This window comes from Nycticebus coucang, chromosome 5, assembly GCF_027406575.1.
Source record: "Nycticebus coucang isolate mNycCou1 chromosome 5, mNycCou1.pri, whole genome shotgun sequence".
NCBI classification, from domain to species: domain Eukaryota; kingdom Metazoa; phylum Chordata; class Mammalia; order Primates; family Lorisidae; genus Nycticebus; species Nycticebus coucang.
Genome location: NC_069784.1, coordinates 1,585,453 through 1,603,175, shown reverse-complemented (window position 1 = coordinate 1,603,175; position 17,723 = coordinate 1,585,453). Strand labels below are relative to the sequence as shown.

The 17,723-nt window shown below is 44.5% G+C and overlaps 1 protein-coding gene across 2 annotated transcripts in view; it reads right to left on the bottom strand.

Annotated features, from left to right (window-relative positions):
• PDE4B (phosphodiesterase 4B) overlaps positions 1–17,723 on the bottom strand; it is a 383,978-nt gene that overhangs the window by 87,746 nt on the left and 278,509 nt on the right. For both annotated transcript variants that reach the window (XM_053591241.1, XM_053591242.1), the window contains one exon: positions 7,485–7,534. In XM_053591241.1, the coding sequence (XP_053447216.1) occupies positions 7,485–7,534 (50 nt within the window). The remainder of the gene's footprint in view (positions 1–7,484; positions 7,535–17,723) is intronic.

Genomic DNA, 17,723 nt, shown 5'->3' with positions numbered 1-17,723 from the left:
GGGGTCAGCTGTGGAGGCTCCACTGTAACATAACCACAGTGGGGTTTTACAAGAATCACTCTGGTGCCGGAGAGGAGGCTCGACTTGGGTGGGAAGGAGTGAGGGCAGCAAACCACGCTGGAGGGCCGCCCTGACGGGGAGCACGAACCGAGGAAGGGGAGGTGTGGGGACAGGAGAGGAGGATCACAGGAAGGCTGCAAGGACCAGCTGTGGTAGGTGAGGAGAGAGATAAACGGGCGGATGGTGAAGCTGGCAGCCAAACCGTGAAGGAGGGTGGTGGAGGGGTCACCTGCGCCTACTGACAAAGAGCTGTCCCCAAGGGGTCAGGTGTGCGGCATTTATATACATAGTTACTGATAAGTAAGGGGAGCCAGGAAGCCAGGGACAAGGACGACAGACAGGGGCAGACTCAGATGACAGATCTGAAGAAATCTGTTTGCTGAAGACAGCTCCCCAGCTTCGAGCTGGGGAGGCAGGAAAGCCTGTGTGTGAGGCATCTTTGGCTCTGCCTCCTGGTTGATGGGGCTGTCAAGAATACCCAGAAAGAGGCCGCCGTCTCCTCAGGGGCTCTCTGTGACACGCCTGGGTGCTGCATGACCAGGCTTGAGGCAGCCGGCAGCTGGGGCTGGAAGGACACAAGCACGTGGATGGCCTCCTGTGGAAGCATCCAGACAGGCAGGGAGAGAAGCAAATCTTTCTTCCCAGCTTCCTCCTCCACCCTTGCTGTAGCACAGCGCCAGGTGCAGAAAAGTGGCTTTGTGGAGGAGGGGCTGCAGCTACAAGCCACACGGAGGCAGCAGAAAGGACACAGTTGTGCCCGTGTGTGTGCACGCTCCCGCCTGCATGTGTGTGTGCATGTGGGTAAGGTTGTTTATTTAGGGAACTATATATCAAAGACAACCTTACTGGCAGACAATACTGATTTGTCCAGATAACTTATGCCACTGAATAAACATCCAGATGGGCTGGGTAGAGCAGAAGGTGATCCTCTCTAAAAGTGGGGTACCTCCCTCGTGGTCTCAATCACAGGAGATGCATTTGTGCACAAACTGTCCAGGCAATAGTATCTGGGTAGCTGCCTGAGCCTACTGTTACCAAAGAGAAAGAAAGGCCGGAACTGAAATGCAAAAGAAAGAAAGAAACTGTTTTTGGAGATAGGTTTGCTGCAGTGTAAACTTTTCCCTCTCCCTGGCTTATTGCTACAGCAAAACCTGATGGTTGTCTTTGTAAAAAAACGTGTCTATATCTAGGTCCCTGGCAGTGATTTGCCTCTGGGAGGGCCAGCAATCTATTTAATGACTCCATTGACGTCAATGGCATAACTGAAATACTTACTAACATGCAGGATTCCAACTTTCAGAGGAGGGTGGTGGATGGTGTGTCTCAGCAGTATGAAAACGTGGAGTGGAGTCGGAGTGGAGCGAGCCCAGCTCTTCAGGCTGCCAGAGACAGATGAGACCTGCCCTTCTTCCCAGTTCTCTTTAATGAGAAGAGATATCTATGCTGTATGTAGACATTAATTTTGGACCAGTGAAATGGTCATAATGAGCAGGGTTTTATTTCGGGCGATGTTTGCTTAAAGGTAATATTCCCACCATGAGCATTTTGGCCGACTTCTTAATGCTTTGCCAGGACCTACACTTAATTTCATATCTGTATGAAATAACTGCAGTCAATATAAACAGTTCAAGGCTGAGGCTCCAGGTAAACTTCCACAAGAGGACTGTTTTAGACAAAAGCAAGTCTCACAAAACAACAATTTGGAGTATTACCCTCAAAATAAAGGGAGCTTTTCTGATGTGTTTTCCCTATAGCTTTATTTGCAGGGTGTCTAAACATTCGGGATGAATAATTAAGGCGATTAGCCCAATAATTCTGGCTGCATGGCATTTAGAATACTGAAAAAAGCATAGTGTGATACTTCTATGTTTTTTCGTTTTCCCTTTCTTTTCTTGCCTTCTTTCTTCTTTTCTTTTTTAACAATTCCCTGCAATGCCTCCTTTATGAGGAACAGTCACAGCTTTTGGAAACAAGATTGGTTGTATCCCCATCTGCCCGCGGTGTTGTAATCCTGGGGCACGTTCTTGCTCAATGCAGAAACTGAGCAGAAGTGCCGCTTTGCTGGGCTTCATTTCCAGTCACCAGACACAGAGCCGCTCTCGGGACACTGCTGTGGCCTCAGAGGGCCTGTTCTGTGCACATAGAGTCCCTCTCCCATCACAGGCCCTGAAAGTTTGGGCAAGGAGGAGAACTAAATGAATGCCAGGACTTTCTGAACTCCTTAGAATCAAAGGCAGCTATCTGAGCCTGCTGGCGGCTACATGAGCAGCCCTGAGTCTGTTTCACCCACACGGTCTGCAGAAGGCAGTCATGATCAGATGCGGCAGGAGGGGCCCACAGAGAGAAACAGCCTTCCCAGGAGAAAGCCTCCTGCGACTTACAAAGTGGTAAAAAGCCATTTCCTCCCCAGAATGGCCTGAATACATATTAAAAGAAATGGATGCACAGGGCGGCGCCTGTGGCTCAAGAGTAGGGCGCTGGTCCCATATGCCGGAGGTGGCGGGTTCAAACCCAGCCCCGGCCAAAAACCACAAAAAAAAAAAAAAAAAGAAGAAGAAATGGATGCCCATGAGCACTGGAAAACTTTAAACCTGTTTCTCACACGGGGCGACCTGTCTCAGTCCTGGCTGGAAAGCCTCCACACTGCCTTACCTGATTTCCCCAGACATGGTCTTTTCTAGGACTGTGTTGTAACTGACTCTCGGCCCAGGTTGTGGGTGCTCAGGCTGGACAGACTCAGTGTCTGCAGCCGTCCAGCCTCACGTTCTCCAGGCGAGTCCTTGTCGCCTTGGTGACAGGTCTGCTGCCCTTTCCCTTGATGCACAGACGTCCAGCTATTCTTCAGAATGCCTTACCTGTTGCCAGAGGTGAGGGTCCTGCTCAGTAAGTTTACTGGTGAATTTTAGAGCCAGAAACTCTGTCTAGAACACTCCACCCGACGCGCCCATTTGGCTGCTGAGATCCTGTAGGTAGGATGCACATCAAGTCACATTATGTGACTCAGAGGTGCGGCCATTAAGGGAAACAGCTCTTTAACTAATCTGTGTGTAAAGCAAAGAATCCTTTTGTAAAGGCAGTGAACACTTGATAATGTATCTTTTCAGTAAATTCTTGCTGTCACGACATATGTGAAATCACTGTCGAAGAGCAAAAGACAGGATGGCTTGGAAAAAGTGGGACAGTCCTTCCCCTGCATGTGAATTCACACACCCCCATTTCCCTCAATTATTTGATATTTTATTGTTGAATTAGTTTTGGAGTCTGAAGTCCTGAGAATTACTTCAATTTTCCATTTTGAGTTTGTACAGGTGACAGGATTCAACGTCCTGCCTTCTTTGTGAGTCTTCTTTCTTCTTCCGTTCTATTTTTCCCCATTCAACCCTAGAACTTAGAGCCCAGCCTTGTGGAAAGGCAAAACGTGACCCAAATGGAGATGCTCATTAGATTCCCAGCACTAGCATCTTCAGTCCCCGGGGAGGATCTGCTGCATCTTGGCCCTCAGTCTGAGCACGTGGACGCCACACCACTCCAGCCTCAGCATTCTCCACTGTTTCACTCTGCTTCCCTTTTCAAAGTGCATAAGACCAGCTGCTTATATTTCACTCCTCTGTTCAAAACCCATCACAATGCACTAACATATGTAAGCAGTTAGAGAGTATGTTTCAAATCTCTTTCAATTTCAATGCAGTAAGGAATTTTTTAAATAGAAAACCCCCACCATTTGAATACTCTTCATAAGAATACAGATAAAAATATTGTCTCCTCATTAAAATTTAATTTTACGATCATTTGCCTTTAAAGTCTCTAAATTGAATGGAGTTTTGCTGGTCAAGTCAACACTCACTGTGTCCGTACTCTGTGAAAATAATTATACCAAAGCACCACGGATGCAGAGCGGCGCAAGGTGCAGCCTCCGTTTCCAGGAGCTTAGTCTCCAAGGGGAGAGACACAGCACATAGTAAAGTCCATCCTGGGAGTTAAGTTGGCATCATAGCAAAAATAAAAGAAGTAATTATGCCAATTTAAAAAAATAGAATGTCTTTGCAAAGGAAGGAAATTTGTCTCTGGCCATGAGAACTGAGAATAAACTTGGTTGAACAGTGAAAAGAAAGGTATTTCAGATTGAGAGATTTCCCTTGATTTGCCCATTGAATATTCCAGTTCATGATCAATGTATCAGAGTAAATGTATCAATGAACTATGGTTTTTGATGATTGGCTTTTTTTTTTTTTTTTTGCCACAAAGAATAAGTGTTTATTAATGCAGAACCTAATATAGAGATTTGGAATTGTTTTATCTAAGAATACTACTATGTATACATACATGTAGAAAAGTAAACAAATCAGAAATACACTGCTGGTTATGTTTAATTTTTACAAACAAATAGACCATGACCAGTATATCAGAAGTCTCCCTTATCCACCCTTATCTCTACTCACCCCAAGGGTAACCCATAGCTTGTGAAGTTATGGATTATTATTTCCATTTGTAATCAAACAATTTGGGGTTTTGTTTCTATGTTTTGCTCAACTTAAATTGCGTTTCTTTCATTTATATATTCAACAAAAAAAGGAAGAAGTTTTTTGCCAAGACTTGGTGCTCTCTCTCCTAAAACTGCTTCTATATGAGACTAGTGTCATCTAAGTCAGCCAGGCTTTCCTAACAAACTGGATTGCTTCTGTTTAAATTATGGTGGATTGGGCGGCGCCTGTGGCTCAGTGAGTAGGGCGCCGGCCCCATATGCCGAGGGTGGCGGGTTCAAACCCAGCCCCGGCCAAACTGCAACAAAAAAATAGCCGGGCGTTGTGGCGGGCGCCTGTAGTCCCAGCTGCTCGGGAGGCTGAGGCAAGAGAATCGCGTAAGCCTAAGAGTTAGAGGTTGCTGTGAGCTGTGTGAGGCCACGGCTCTCTACCGGAGGGCGGTACAGTGAGACTCTGTCTCTACAAAAATAAAAAAATAAAAAAAAAAATAAAATAAATTACGGTGGATTTCTTATGCCTTTTATGTGAGATTTCAACTGAGATACGTGAGCCCAACCTCAGTACTGACAAATGGAAGCCCCATCTCACCACAGTGACACATGGATTTCAAGGCAGCGCCCACCTCTCGCTCCTGTTCGCTCTCAGCCACTTAGTTTCATTCTCCTTTAAGGTTCTATTTAAACTCACCTCTTTGTCATATGCTGATAAATATTAAAATAACAGGAAAAATCTGCCTGACTTATTTAAGCTGATAATAAGAACAAAACACGGGCTCTGTGTCTATTCCTTCCTTTCCTAACTGTGGTTAGACGTGAAGGAGATTTTGAAACCTGTAATTACGTAATAATTGATATCACTACATTCTCTTTCCAATGAAAAGCCAGAATTTTTGTCATCTGTCACAAAGACAGAGGAAAACAAATTGCCTATGTGGTATTGTCATTTCTTTCCTCCATTGTTTTAAAAGAATTTATCTAAAGAATCTCCAGCTGCCAAGCTGTGGTCACTGTGCCAAGAATCACAAAATGATGGTTCCAACCACATCTTTTGGCTGGTGAGCTAATTTATAGAACCATAAATATCACAAATTCTCCTGTGTTTGTCAGTATTTATGACAAGAAAAAACAGTCTTAATGTTCGCATTGATGTCAAAAACTTAGTAAATTTGACTAACAGAAATGTGAGCAATTCCCCAGTGTTAGGCCAATATGATGAAATGATAGGGGTTTCGAAACTACCTCCTTTGATCTCCAAGTATGTGACACCAGTTATATGTTAAAACACTTTTTTATTTTGTAAAACTCTGAAGGAAATAGTACTCTGCACACCAGGCTTTTGAAGCCCATACAGATAGTATGCTTGTACTCCTATCACAGGGCTGCAGAGTAAACTCACACTGATTTAATAGCTTTCTTTATTCTTGTTCTCAATCTTTCTCTTATAAAAATATTTTTAAAAGCATGTGTCATAGCAGACATGTCAGAAACCAATGAGCTAATAGATTCTTCCACCTTTATTCCCTTTCTTTAGAAATTGGGTTTTTGTTATACTCATAGTCACGATCCCAGCAAGAGAACACAACATCCAGGTGAGGTGGGCATAGTGCACAGCAAGGGCAGTGCTGCTGCGGTCAGGAGGCTGAGAGGGGCAGCGCTGGGGTCAGGAGGCTGAGAGGGACAGCGCTGGGGTCAGGAGGCTGAGAGGGACAGCGCTGGCTGGGGTCAGGAGGCTGAGAGGGACAGCGCTGGGGTCAGGAGGCTGAGAAGGACAATGCTGGGGTCCGGAGGCTGAGCGGGGCAGCTCTGGGGTCAGGAGGCTGAGAGGGACAGCGCTGGGGTCAGGAGGCTGAGCGGGGCAGCTCTGGGTCAGGAGGCTGAGAGGGACAGCGCTGGGGTCCGGAGGCTGAGCGGGGCAGCTCTGGGGTCAGGAGGCTGAGAGGGACAGCGCTGGCTGGGGTCAGGAGGCTGAGAGGGACAGCGCTGGGGTCAGGAGGCTGAGAGGGACAGTGCTGGGGTCCGGAGGCTGAGCGGGGCAGCTCTGGGGTCAGGAGGCTGAGAGGGACAGCGCTGGGGTCAGGAGGCTGAGAGGGACAGCGCTGGCTGGGGTCAGGAGGCTGAGAGGGACAGCGCTGGTGTCAGGAGGCTGTAGGAGGCAGCACTGGGGTCAGGAGGCTGTGTGAGGCAGTGTTGGGGTCATGCGATCTCACTGTGAGTTTGCCCTAACTGTTCCCTGTGGTTTATCTCAGACTCACTGCTGTAACACCAGGGAACAGATTCAGGGTAAAAATTCCATTTGGATTTTAAAAATGTCATCTAACTGGTTGTATTTTATTGAGACAAGAATTTCTGCTCAACACATCTGCAGTGTCCCTTCCTCTGTGCTGCGTTCAGGGCCACCTGACACTCCCTGGAGGCACTGAGCTAAAAGATGAGAAGTCAGGTTCTTTAAAAAAAGCACCTTTGAGGAACAAAGTTGGACAACCTCCAAAAGGCATGATTCATGACCCGAAAGAGGCTTTGCGTCTGGAAAGGATGGAGATTCAAGTGGGTCTCTAGTTGACGCTAAGATGAATACACTGACGTGCCCCTGGGTTGCAGGTCTTTGAGGTTAGCTGTGCCGGACCTCACAGGCAAACAGCCCCCTCGAGGTCAGGGGACACTAACCCAGCTCTGCCTCCAGCCCCTCTTCTGGGAAGCAGAATTTCCACACACTTGTCACATTCTGAAAGCCTGGGCATGCAATGGGTAAATTATTTAATATTGCTTTTAATTTGGTTTTATATTGAGTAAAGAAGCTCCAGCCTTTGAAGAAAGTCACCAAGAGAAATACTTTTGAAGCCCACAATGTGTAAACAGAGGCTATTATTTATTATAAGAAAGGTTTGGAATACGAGGTGCATTTATTATTTGGAAACATTGAGCTAGATCTCAGGACGTCGCCTACCTTGCAGGTTGGCCCTGGAGACGGGAGGCTGGCTGGAAGCTGGAGACCTCCTGTGGAGACAGAGGGAATGATGAGTGAGTCTGTGCACCACTTCTCCCACCCTGTGTCCCCCTTCTTCTTCTTCTTCTTTTTTTTTTTTTAATAATTCATATATACTTAGATCATGAACACATTTATGCCTTTGTGGGATTCAATGTGTTGATTATTTGTACAAATTGGAGTGCTTGCATCCTACTAATTAAAATAGCTTTCACCTCATTTACTTAATCACAGTGTTAAGACATTTGTGTTCTATACTTGATAGATTTGACTTGTATGCTTGCAATATGCTCCATAGGTGTGGTTCCACCATCAACTCTCCCTCTATCGAACCACCCCTCTCCCTTCCCATCTCTCTCCCCTTCCCTCCTTCATCTGGGGCTATAGTTGTGATTCATCTTTCATATGAAAGTGTGAGTGATTATAAATTGGTTTCATAGTTGTACTGAGTACATTGGATATATTTTTTTCATTTCTGAGATACTTTACTAAGAAGAATATTTTCCAGCTCCATCCATACAAACATAAAAGAGGTAAAGTCTCCATCTTTTTTTTAAGGCTGCATAGTACTCCATGGTATACCATAATTTGTTAATCCATTCATGGGTCGATGGGCACTTGGGCTTCTTCCATGACTTGGCAATTATGAATTGAGCTGCAGTGAACAATCTGGTGCAAATATCTTTGTTGCCAAATGATTTTTGGTCTTTTGGATATACACCTAGTAGAGGAATTGCAGGATCAAATGGCAGGTCCACTTTTAGATCCCTGAGTTGTCTCCAAACTTCTTTCCAAAAGGAACGTACTAGTTTGCATTCCCACAAGCAGTGCAGAAGTGTTCCCTTTTCTCCACATCAACACCAACATCTGTAGTTTTGGGATTTTGTGATGTGGGTTACTCTTACTGGAGTTAGATGGTATCTCAAAGTGGTTTTGGTTTGCATTTCTCTGATGATTAAAGATAATGAGCATTTTTTCCATGTGTCTGTAGACTGTGCACCTGTCTTCTTCAGAGAAGCTTCTATTCATGCCTCTTGCCCACAATGAAATGGGATCACTTGTTCTTTTCTTATTAATAAGTTTGAGTTCTCTGTGGATTCTGATTATTAGACCTTTGTCAGAAATATAACTTGCAAAAATCCTCTCCCATTCTGAGGGCTGTCTACTTCCTTTACTTACTGTGTTCTTGGCAGTGCAGAAGCTTTTTAGGTTGATCAGATCCCAGTAATGTATTTGTGATGTTGCTTTAATTGCCCGGGTGTTCTCCTCATAAAGTATTCTTCCAGGCCAGTTTTTTCGAGTGTTTCCCCTGCAATCTCTCTAAGAATTTTTATAGTTTCATGTCTTAAGTTTAAGTCCTTTAACTAGTGAGGGCAATTTTTGTTAGAGGAGAAAGGTGTGGGTCCAGTTTCAGTCTTCTACAAGTCTCCAGCCAATTCACCCCACACCATTTGTTAAATAGGGAATCTTTCCTCCAATTTATATTTTTGATAGGCTTATCGAAGATCAAATGATCAAGTGTCTGGGTTCATCTCTTGGTTTTCAATTCTGTTACATACATCTACCTCTCTATTTTTGTGCCAGTACCATGCTTTTTTGATCACTATAGATTTATAGTATAGTCTGAAGTCTGGTAGCATGATTCCTCCTGATTTGTTTTTAGTTCTGAGTAATGTCTTGGCTATTTGAGGCTTTTTCTGTTTCCATATAAAATGAAGTACTAATTTGTCCAGATCTTTAAAGTATGAAAGAGGTGCTTTAATAGAGATTGCATTAAATCTGTAGATTGCTTTGGGTAGTATAGACATTTTAACAATGTTGATTCTTCCCAGCCATAGGCATGGTATATATTTCCATTTGTTAACATATTCAGCTATTTTGTTTCTCAGAGTTTCATAGTTCTCTTTATAGAGATCTTTCACATCCTTTGTTAGGCACAATCCCAGGTATTTCATCTTCTTTGGCACTATTGTAAAGGAAATAGAGTCCTTGATTGTTTTTTCACCTTGACTCTTGTTGGTGTATATAAAGGCTACAGATTTGTGAGTATTGATTTTGTATCCTGAGATGCTGCTTTATTCCTTCATCAATACTAGGAGTTTTGTAGTTTGTAGATATACTATCGTATCATCTGCAAAGAGTGACAGTTTGATCTCCTCTGATCCTATTTGGATACCCTTGATTGCCTTCTCTTGCTTGATTGTGATGGCTATAAGACTTCCATTACAATGTTAAAAAGCAGTGGAGACAATGGGCTACCTTGCCTGGTTCCTGATCTAAGTAGAAATGATTTCAATTTTACTCCATTCAATATGATATTGGCTGTGGGTTTGCTGTAGATGGCCTCGGTCAGTTTAAGAAATGTTCCTTATATACCTATTTTCTTAAGCGTTATGATCAAGAAAGGATGCTGGATATTATCAAAAGCTTTTTCTGCTTCAATTAAGTGAATTATATGGCCTTTGTTTTTTATTTTGTTTATGTGATGTATTATATTTACAGATTTATGTATATTGAACCATCCTTGGGACACTGGGATGAAACCCACCTGGTCACAATGTATAATTTGTTTGATGTGTTGCTGGATTTTGTTTTCTAGGATCTTATTGAATATTTTTGCATCAATATTCATTAGAGATATTGGTCTATAATTTTCTTTTCTTGTTGGGTCTTTTCCTGGTTTGGGGATCAGGGTGATATTTGCTTCATAGAATGTGTTGGGAAGTATTCTTTCTTTTTCTATGTTTTGGAAAAGGTTAAGTAATATAGGTACTAGTTCCTCTTTAAAGGTTTAGTAGAATTCTGATGTGAAGCCATCTGGTCCTGGACTTTTCTTTTGGGGGACATTTCTTATAGTTGATGCTATTTCAGAACTTGATATAGGCTTACTCAACATTTCCACTTCTTTCTGGCTAAGTCTAGGAAGATAGTGTGTTTCTAAGTATTGATTTGTTTTCAGATTTTCATACTTCTGAGAATAAGGGTTTTTTGGTAATATTCATTAAGGATTTTTTGAATTTCTGAGGAGTCTGTTGTTATTTGACCTTTATCATTTCTTATTGATAAAATTAAGAATTTTACTCTTTTATTTCTGCTTAGGTTAGCCAAAGGTTTATCTATTTTATTGAGCTTTTCAAAAAACCAACTTTTTGATTGATTGATCTGTTGTATAATTTTTTTTGTTTTCAATTTCATTTAATTCTTCTCTAATTTTAGTTATTTCTTTTCTTCTACTGGGTTTGGGGTTGGAATGTTCTTCCTTTTCCAGTTGCTTGAGATGTACCATTAAGTTGCAGACTTCTTCTATTTCCATTCTTTTGAGGAAGGCTTGCAATGCTATAAATTTCCCTCTTAGGACTGCCTTTGCAGTATCCCAAAGGTTCTGGCAATTCGTGTCTTCTTTATCATTTTGTTCCAAAAATTTGGTAATTTCCTTCTTAATATCATCTATGACCCAGCTATCATTCAGCATGAGGTTAGTTTCCATGATTTTGTATGAGCATGCAGATTCCTGTTGTTACTGAGTTCAACTTTTATTCCATGATGGTCTGAGAAAATACAAGGAATAATTTCTATTCTTTTAAATTTGCTGAGGTTAGACTTGTGACCTAAGATGTGATCAATTTTGGAGGGTGTGATCATCCATGGGCTGATGAGAAGAATGTGTATTCAGTTTTGTTAGGATGAAATGTTCTGTAGATGTCTATTAAATCTAATTGTTGAATGGTTAACTTAAAGTCTAAAATTTCTTTGCTTAGTTTCTTATTGGAGGATCTATCCAACACTGCCAAAGAAGTGTTAAAAATCTCTGACTATTATGGTGCTGGAGGAAATCAAGTTGCTCATGTCTGTTAGAGTCTCTCTTATAAGTTGAGGCGCATTCTGATTGGGTGCATAAATGTTAATGATTGAAATCTCATCATGTTGAGTGTTGCCCTTAACAAATATGAAGCAACCATGCTTACATTTCCTTAATTTTGTTGGTTTAAAGACTATTGTATCTGCGAATAAAATTACAACACCTGCTTTTTTTCTGATTTCCATTTGCTTGTATAGATGACCATCCCTTCACCCTGAGTCTATATTTATCTTTTAAGGTAAGACGAGATTCTTGTATGCAGAAGATATCTGGCCTGAGTTTTTGTATTCAGTCAGCCAACCTGTGCCTCTTTAGAGGACAATTTAAGCCATTCACATTAATTCACAGTACTGATAAGCTTGGTAGTATTTTGCATATTGAGTTTTTCAAAAGTCCAGTGGACACTTTTAATCCTTTTGTCACTGTGGAAGTAGGAGTTTGATCAAAAGTTTCTGAGTGAGTTTACTTTGGTGGTAGAGCATTGTGCTTGTCATTGTGGAGGATGGGTCTGAGAATATCCTAGAGAGTTGGTTTAGTTATGGCAAATTTCTTCAACATGTGAATGTCATTAAAGTATTTAATTTCTCCATCATAAATGAAACTCAGTTTAGTTGAATACAGGATCCTGGGTTGAAAGTTATTTTGTTTTAGGAGGTTAAAGGTCAATGACCATCCTCTTCTAGCTTGAAAAGTTTCAACAGAGAGATCTTCAGTCATTATAATATTCTTCCTCTTATAGAATAGGTTATGGTTTTCTTACGTCTGGCTGCTTGCAGAATTTTCTCCTTCTTATTAACTTTGGTAAAGTTAATTATAATGTGTCTAGGAGATGTTTTATTTGTATTGAGTTGTGCTGGGGTTCCGACGCTGTCTGCTATCTGGATTTCAGAATCTCTTACCATGTTTGGGAAGTTATTCTCTATTGTCTCTTGGAGTAAAGCATCTGGGCCTTTCAAAGCAATCTCTTCTCCTTCAGGGATTCCTATAAGGCAAATGTTTGCTTTTGTGAAATGGTCCCACAATTCTCTCAGGGAATGGTCCGCTTTTGTTCTCCACTTCTCTTCCTCTTTGGGCATTTGGGAGTGTTCAAAAGCTTTGTCTTCAATGTCAGAGATCCTTTCTTCTGCCTTTTCCATTCTGTTACTGAGAGATTCTACTGTATTTCTCAGATCTTTGAGGGCTACAAGTTCTTGCCTCAATGTGTCAAAATCTTTGGTGATTTTGTCTTTGAATTCATTGAATTCTTGAGACAACATTTGAATTACTCCTTGAAATTCTAATTCCATCTTTACCTCCATTCTATTCATCTTATTTGTCATCCAAATTCTGAACTCGATTTCTGACATCTCAGACATTTGTTTATGAATGGGATCATTTGGTATGTCTGTTTTGTCATTTCTTCTCTACTCTGATTATTCACGTGGCAGAGTTTTTCTGCTGATTCTGCCCCATGATTATTTTTCACTATTTGGCTAGATGGGCAGGCAAGGCAAAATTGGATTGGGGGCTCCTGGAGTTGTGGTTAATCAGCCCTTCGCCAAGGATCTGGGAATGGTGACTGCAGCTTTTTCCCCTACAGCTTTGTAAAGGACCCATACAGTATTACAGTCCTAGGCTCTGTGGACCTGCTTGGTATGGTGAGGTTAGGTGGCTCTGTCTTGTATTTAGCTGGTCTTTGTCTGACCCTAGTGGTTCAGTGACTCTAGGGTTGAAGTCTTAGCTGTGGAGAAATACAAGCAACTAAGACATCCTGCCCACCATGGGCAACTGGAAGAAGAAAATCAACCCTTTCCATTGCCAAACAACCAGGGTACCACCTGAGAGGGTCCTTGGGTGATTAGCCCAGGTTAGGAGTTCCAAACCAATTGACCCCATCAGTACCAACTCTCAAGTGGAAGAGTTCAAAAGGTCTCCAGCAACTAGATAGCAGACATCTACTGGCTGCTCAAATGTGGCTCACTCTTGTGCTCTGTGGAGTCAGAAGGGCTGGCCCAGTAGCACAGTTGGACCAGGGGGCTGGCATCTCTTTCCCCACCTTGCACCTCTTTCATGCCCAGTCAATGGTAACCCCATAGGGCTGTGGTTCTTCTCCCTCCAATAAGGAGATGTACCAGGGCTTTACGCCTGCCAGAGTCAAAGGAAAGTCAAAGTCCCTTCAGCTCAGCCACCACCCTGTGCCACCAGCCGGCTGGGGGAGCTCAGGCCTGTCTGCCTCAGGTACTCAATGGAAATTGGCGAGTGTTCCACTTGAGCTCAGTCTGAACCTGAGGGTAACAAGTCAGCAAATGATTTTCTCCCTCAGCCACTGTGTCTTTGCCCCAGCTGTTTTGCAGCACTGGTATCCCTATAGGGTGAGGTCTGGCTTCCTCTGGCAGTCCTCAGAGTTGGGGAAGTGTCTCTCTAAGATTAGACCCTGGCGGGATAGCTCTACTGTTGCTGAATCTTCATGGGAAGTGTCCCTGCATAGCTCCCAGGCAGCTCCAATGGCCAGGGAGGCAGCTGTAGCAGCAGCTCCAGGAGTGCAGGGGCCCACAGCTCCAGCAGCAGGGTGGGGTTGGCTGCAGTTCTGGCAAGGCTGGGCACCTGGTGGCTCCGACATGGCGGGGCACTTGGTGCATGGTTCTGGCAGGGCGGATGTGAGGTGGCTCTGGCAGGGCCGGGCACGGTGAGTGGCTCTGGCTGGGCAGGGCACAGGTTGCGAGGCTCCGACTGGGTGGGCACACAGCTCGCAAGCCTCGTCCTGTAGTTGGTTTGTACTTTGCAGCACCTAGCTCTACAGCCTCCACCCCCTTGTCTGCACTACTGATGGGCTCACTGTTACAGTGCAGCTTTTCTATTATGGCCCTTTGTAGGGCAGACATTCTGGTCTCTGGAGAGGTTAGGCTTCTGAACCCTCAGGCGACAGGGGAAGCACAGACTGGAAGTTCAAAATGACAGGGAAAATGTTAGTTCAACTTTCATGCCTAGGCAGAGTGCTCAGGGTTACAGCAGGGTCCCTCTGGAGAAGTAGTGCCCACTTCCTGCAACTCTTTCTCATGGGGTGAGACAAGAGGTCCTCAGTTCACCACTCACCTATAGAAAACCTACAACAAGCAAAACAAAACAAAACAAAAACAAAAACAAAAAAACCCCACAACTTTCTTCGGGGAGGGAATGGACGCTTTTCCTTTGGGATGAGTTTTGCACCTGAAATTTGCTTTCTTGGAGTCGCAGCTTGCCTCAGCGGAGGTGACATACAGTTATCACTCTTCTCTCTCAGCTCGACTCCCTGTCTTCAGCTTTATTGGGTACTTTCTGGTCATTGTCCTTCCCTTTGGACAGGAGCTTCTGTTGAAAGCTGGCTCCAGATGGCCATCTTGCCCCTCCTCCCATGCGCCCCCTTCCTTGGAGGAGCTATCAAGTGACGTAATGCCATCTCTGGAAGGCAGGCTCCCATAACACCGTAGGTGGCTGCAACTACTTCACACCTCATGGCCTGGAATTTCCCTCTGCACAGCCTCAAGATACTCCAAATCTCCAGGAAGGAAGTTGTTTACTCAGTTCCTACCCAGCCCCTGTTTTTGGCTTTTCTGTTCCAAGAAGCCCTCAGAAGAGAGGCTTGCGTAGGCATTGCTCTGAATGCTGATTCTTTTGGGAAGTGCCATATAGAAAGTTCCAGCCAGAAAGCTGCTTGGCAATCAATCAGCTCCACCCCACCTTTTCCACACCTCAGGAAACTGAGCCCTGGAATGGGAGGTCACCTGTGAAAGGCCAGACAGCCACTGGGAACAGTGATGCACCTTCCCCGTGTAGGGCACAGACTTCCCTGGGAGGAGCCTCACAACTGCTGGTGTCAGGGGTCAAATGTAACCTGCAATCGCCCGTGTCACCCTAAGTCCTGGGGCCCCTTCTTTTTTTCTTATTTCCTTTTCTTCCTCCCCCTCCAATTTAGCTGCTTTCACCATCCTCCTCATACTGTGCAGGACTTCCACATCTCCAGCATTCTGGGGTACCTCTCAGGAGTGGCACCAGCAGGGCCCTCAGACTTTGGGGCACAGCAGAGTGACCCTGAAGGCTTAGTCAAACACACTGCTGGACCCTGCCCCAGAGTTTCTAATTCAGTAGGCCTGGGGTGGCTTGGGAGTTTATTTTTCTAAAGAGTTCCTAGGCAGTGCTGGTCTGGGGACACATTTTCAGAACCACTCATGCGAAGGACTTTCTGCCTGGTAAGAAGTAATATTAGTGATTAGCCAGAGAGGGGGAACTTGAGGCCAGCACTTCTTAAAGGTGGACGAGCATCAGACTCACTGGGGAGCTGTGAAATTCCATCCTCATCCCCAGAGTCCATTTCAGCATGGTTGGGATAAGGCCTGGGAATCTGTATTTTTTTCCTTCTCTGTGAATTCTCTTGCACAGGTAAAGTGGAGAAAGAAGCCAAGTTCCAATGTGGCCTGCAAAGTTGATGCTAAGGAAGGGCCTTCCAACAGGTGGAGCCACAGAATTATTTTCCTGGGTTTGTCAGGGCTGCAAATCCATATCTGGGCCCTTAGGGATGATTCTCGTTTAGGTACCCACACCCTGGAGCTGCAGGGTCTGAGGACAGGGACTGTATCTGCCACTAATGTGCTCATGGGTGACCTGGAGCCAAGACTTTTAAACCCTCTGTGGTATGACATCTTCACATGTGACATGGGAGGGGTAATTATCTCCCAAGGATTGCTTTTTTCCCTGCTAAGCAGTGTGCTAAGCACTTCTTAGCTTCCACTGGGAATATTATGATCTCATTTTAAGCGTGAAAAAACTGAAGCTGGAAGGTGAGACCCACACTGGGGCACATGGTCTGTAACGGTGGGGCTGGGAGTCAAAGCAGAGTCCTTCTGAGTCCAAACTGCCTTCTGCTGCTAACACCTGCACACATACCAAGGGATGTTTTTCAGGGAAATTGACAGATAAAATTCCAAACTCCTTCCCCTGCATTCAAAGTCCTGTGCTCTCTAACCTTCGTTTACTCCTTCCAGCTTCCTGTTAGAGTCGCCCCCCTTTTGACATTTCATCTCAAGCTACCAGCCGGCTGTGCTCTCACCATCTTGTGCTTCTCCTATGTAGAACTTTAAAGGAGCAATCACCACAGGCACTAATCAGGGATATGTGACCCCTTCGATCAGTGGTTCTCAACCTGTGGGTCGCAACCCCTTTTTAACAATGAAATACATTGCAGCATTAGGAAGGTTGAGAACCACTGACTTAGGTTAATGTGAACTTCATGTGGGCAGGGAACAGCGTGTTAACCACTTGAGCCCTGGTACTTAGGACAACCTTTCATATGACAAGTTCTCAGTAGATACTTACTAAATGGGAGAATGAATGGGTGAATGGCTGGCAGAATGAGGGGGCAGAGCTGACTCACACTTTTCCAAGGCTAAACCTGATCACTTTTTCCTTGAACATGTGTTGCCCCCTTTCCTGTCATGACTTCAGGCTAATCTTCTGTCAAGGAAGCTCTCCCCATGCTAAATATCACCAGCCTGTGAAAAGCTGAGTGCATCTTCTCCAAAGGATGCCATCCCTTTAACCAAGAGCAATCTCTGCCCTGCTCTGCCACAGCACTTGATTTGTGTCATTGTATCACAGTTCACATGGTACATATCATCCCACAAGTGACCTGCTGATGGCAGGATCTGGTTCTGATCCTTTAAGTCCTCTGCAGAACCCATCAGTCTCTCCACCTCTGGGAGTAGGGACTCCAAAGTGCTAGTGGGCTGTTGACTGAATGAGGCCTGGGCCTGCCTCTGTGTGAGCATGTTGCCTGGTCTCCTCTCCACATGCAGCCTGCAGCCTGAACACAGCACACTCCCTGGTCTGAGTCTTCTCCATGGTCAGCTCAGCTGGACACTTTGCTGCTTCTCCACATGCATCTGCCTGTTTCTCCTGTCTCACGACTCTGCTTCAGGGCTGACTGCTCAGGGGAGCCTCCCTACCCAGCCCTCTGGCTCCCCACACCTCCCTACCCAGCCCTCTGGCTCCCCGGCCTCCCCATTGCTCTGGGCTGCATTTCCCATTTTCCTGGCCCGAGTGCTGGTGACCTCGACTTCCTCAGAGGCATAGTGTCTCACAGCGCCCACTTTTCCCAACCACTCCTTGGGAATTACATGGATTATACAAAATCTTTTGTCCCAGAAGTTAAGTTTGGAAATGTGGTTTTATTTAGAACTGTTAATTCAGATAAGCATCTCTGTGCATAAGCTTTGGGAAGATAGGAGCCACGTTTATTGCTTATTCTCAAGACTTGGTACAAAGAAGAGATTTTTATACATTTTAAATGAAGGTATGACTTCTGGAAACCACATTATTGCTTGTAGGCA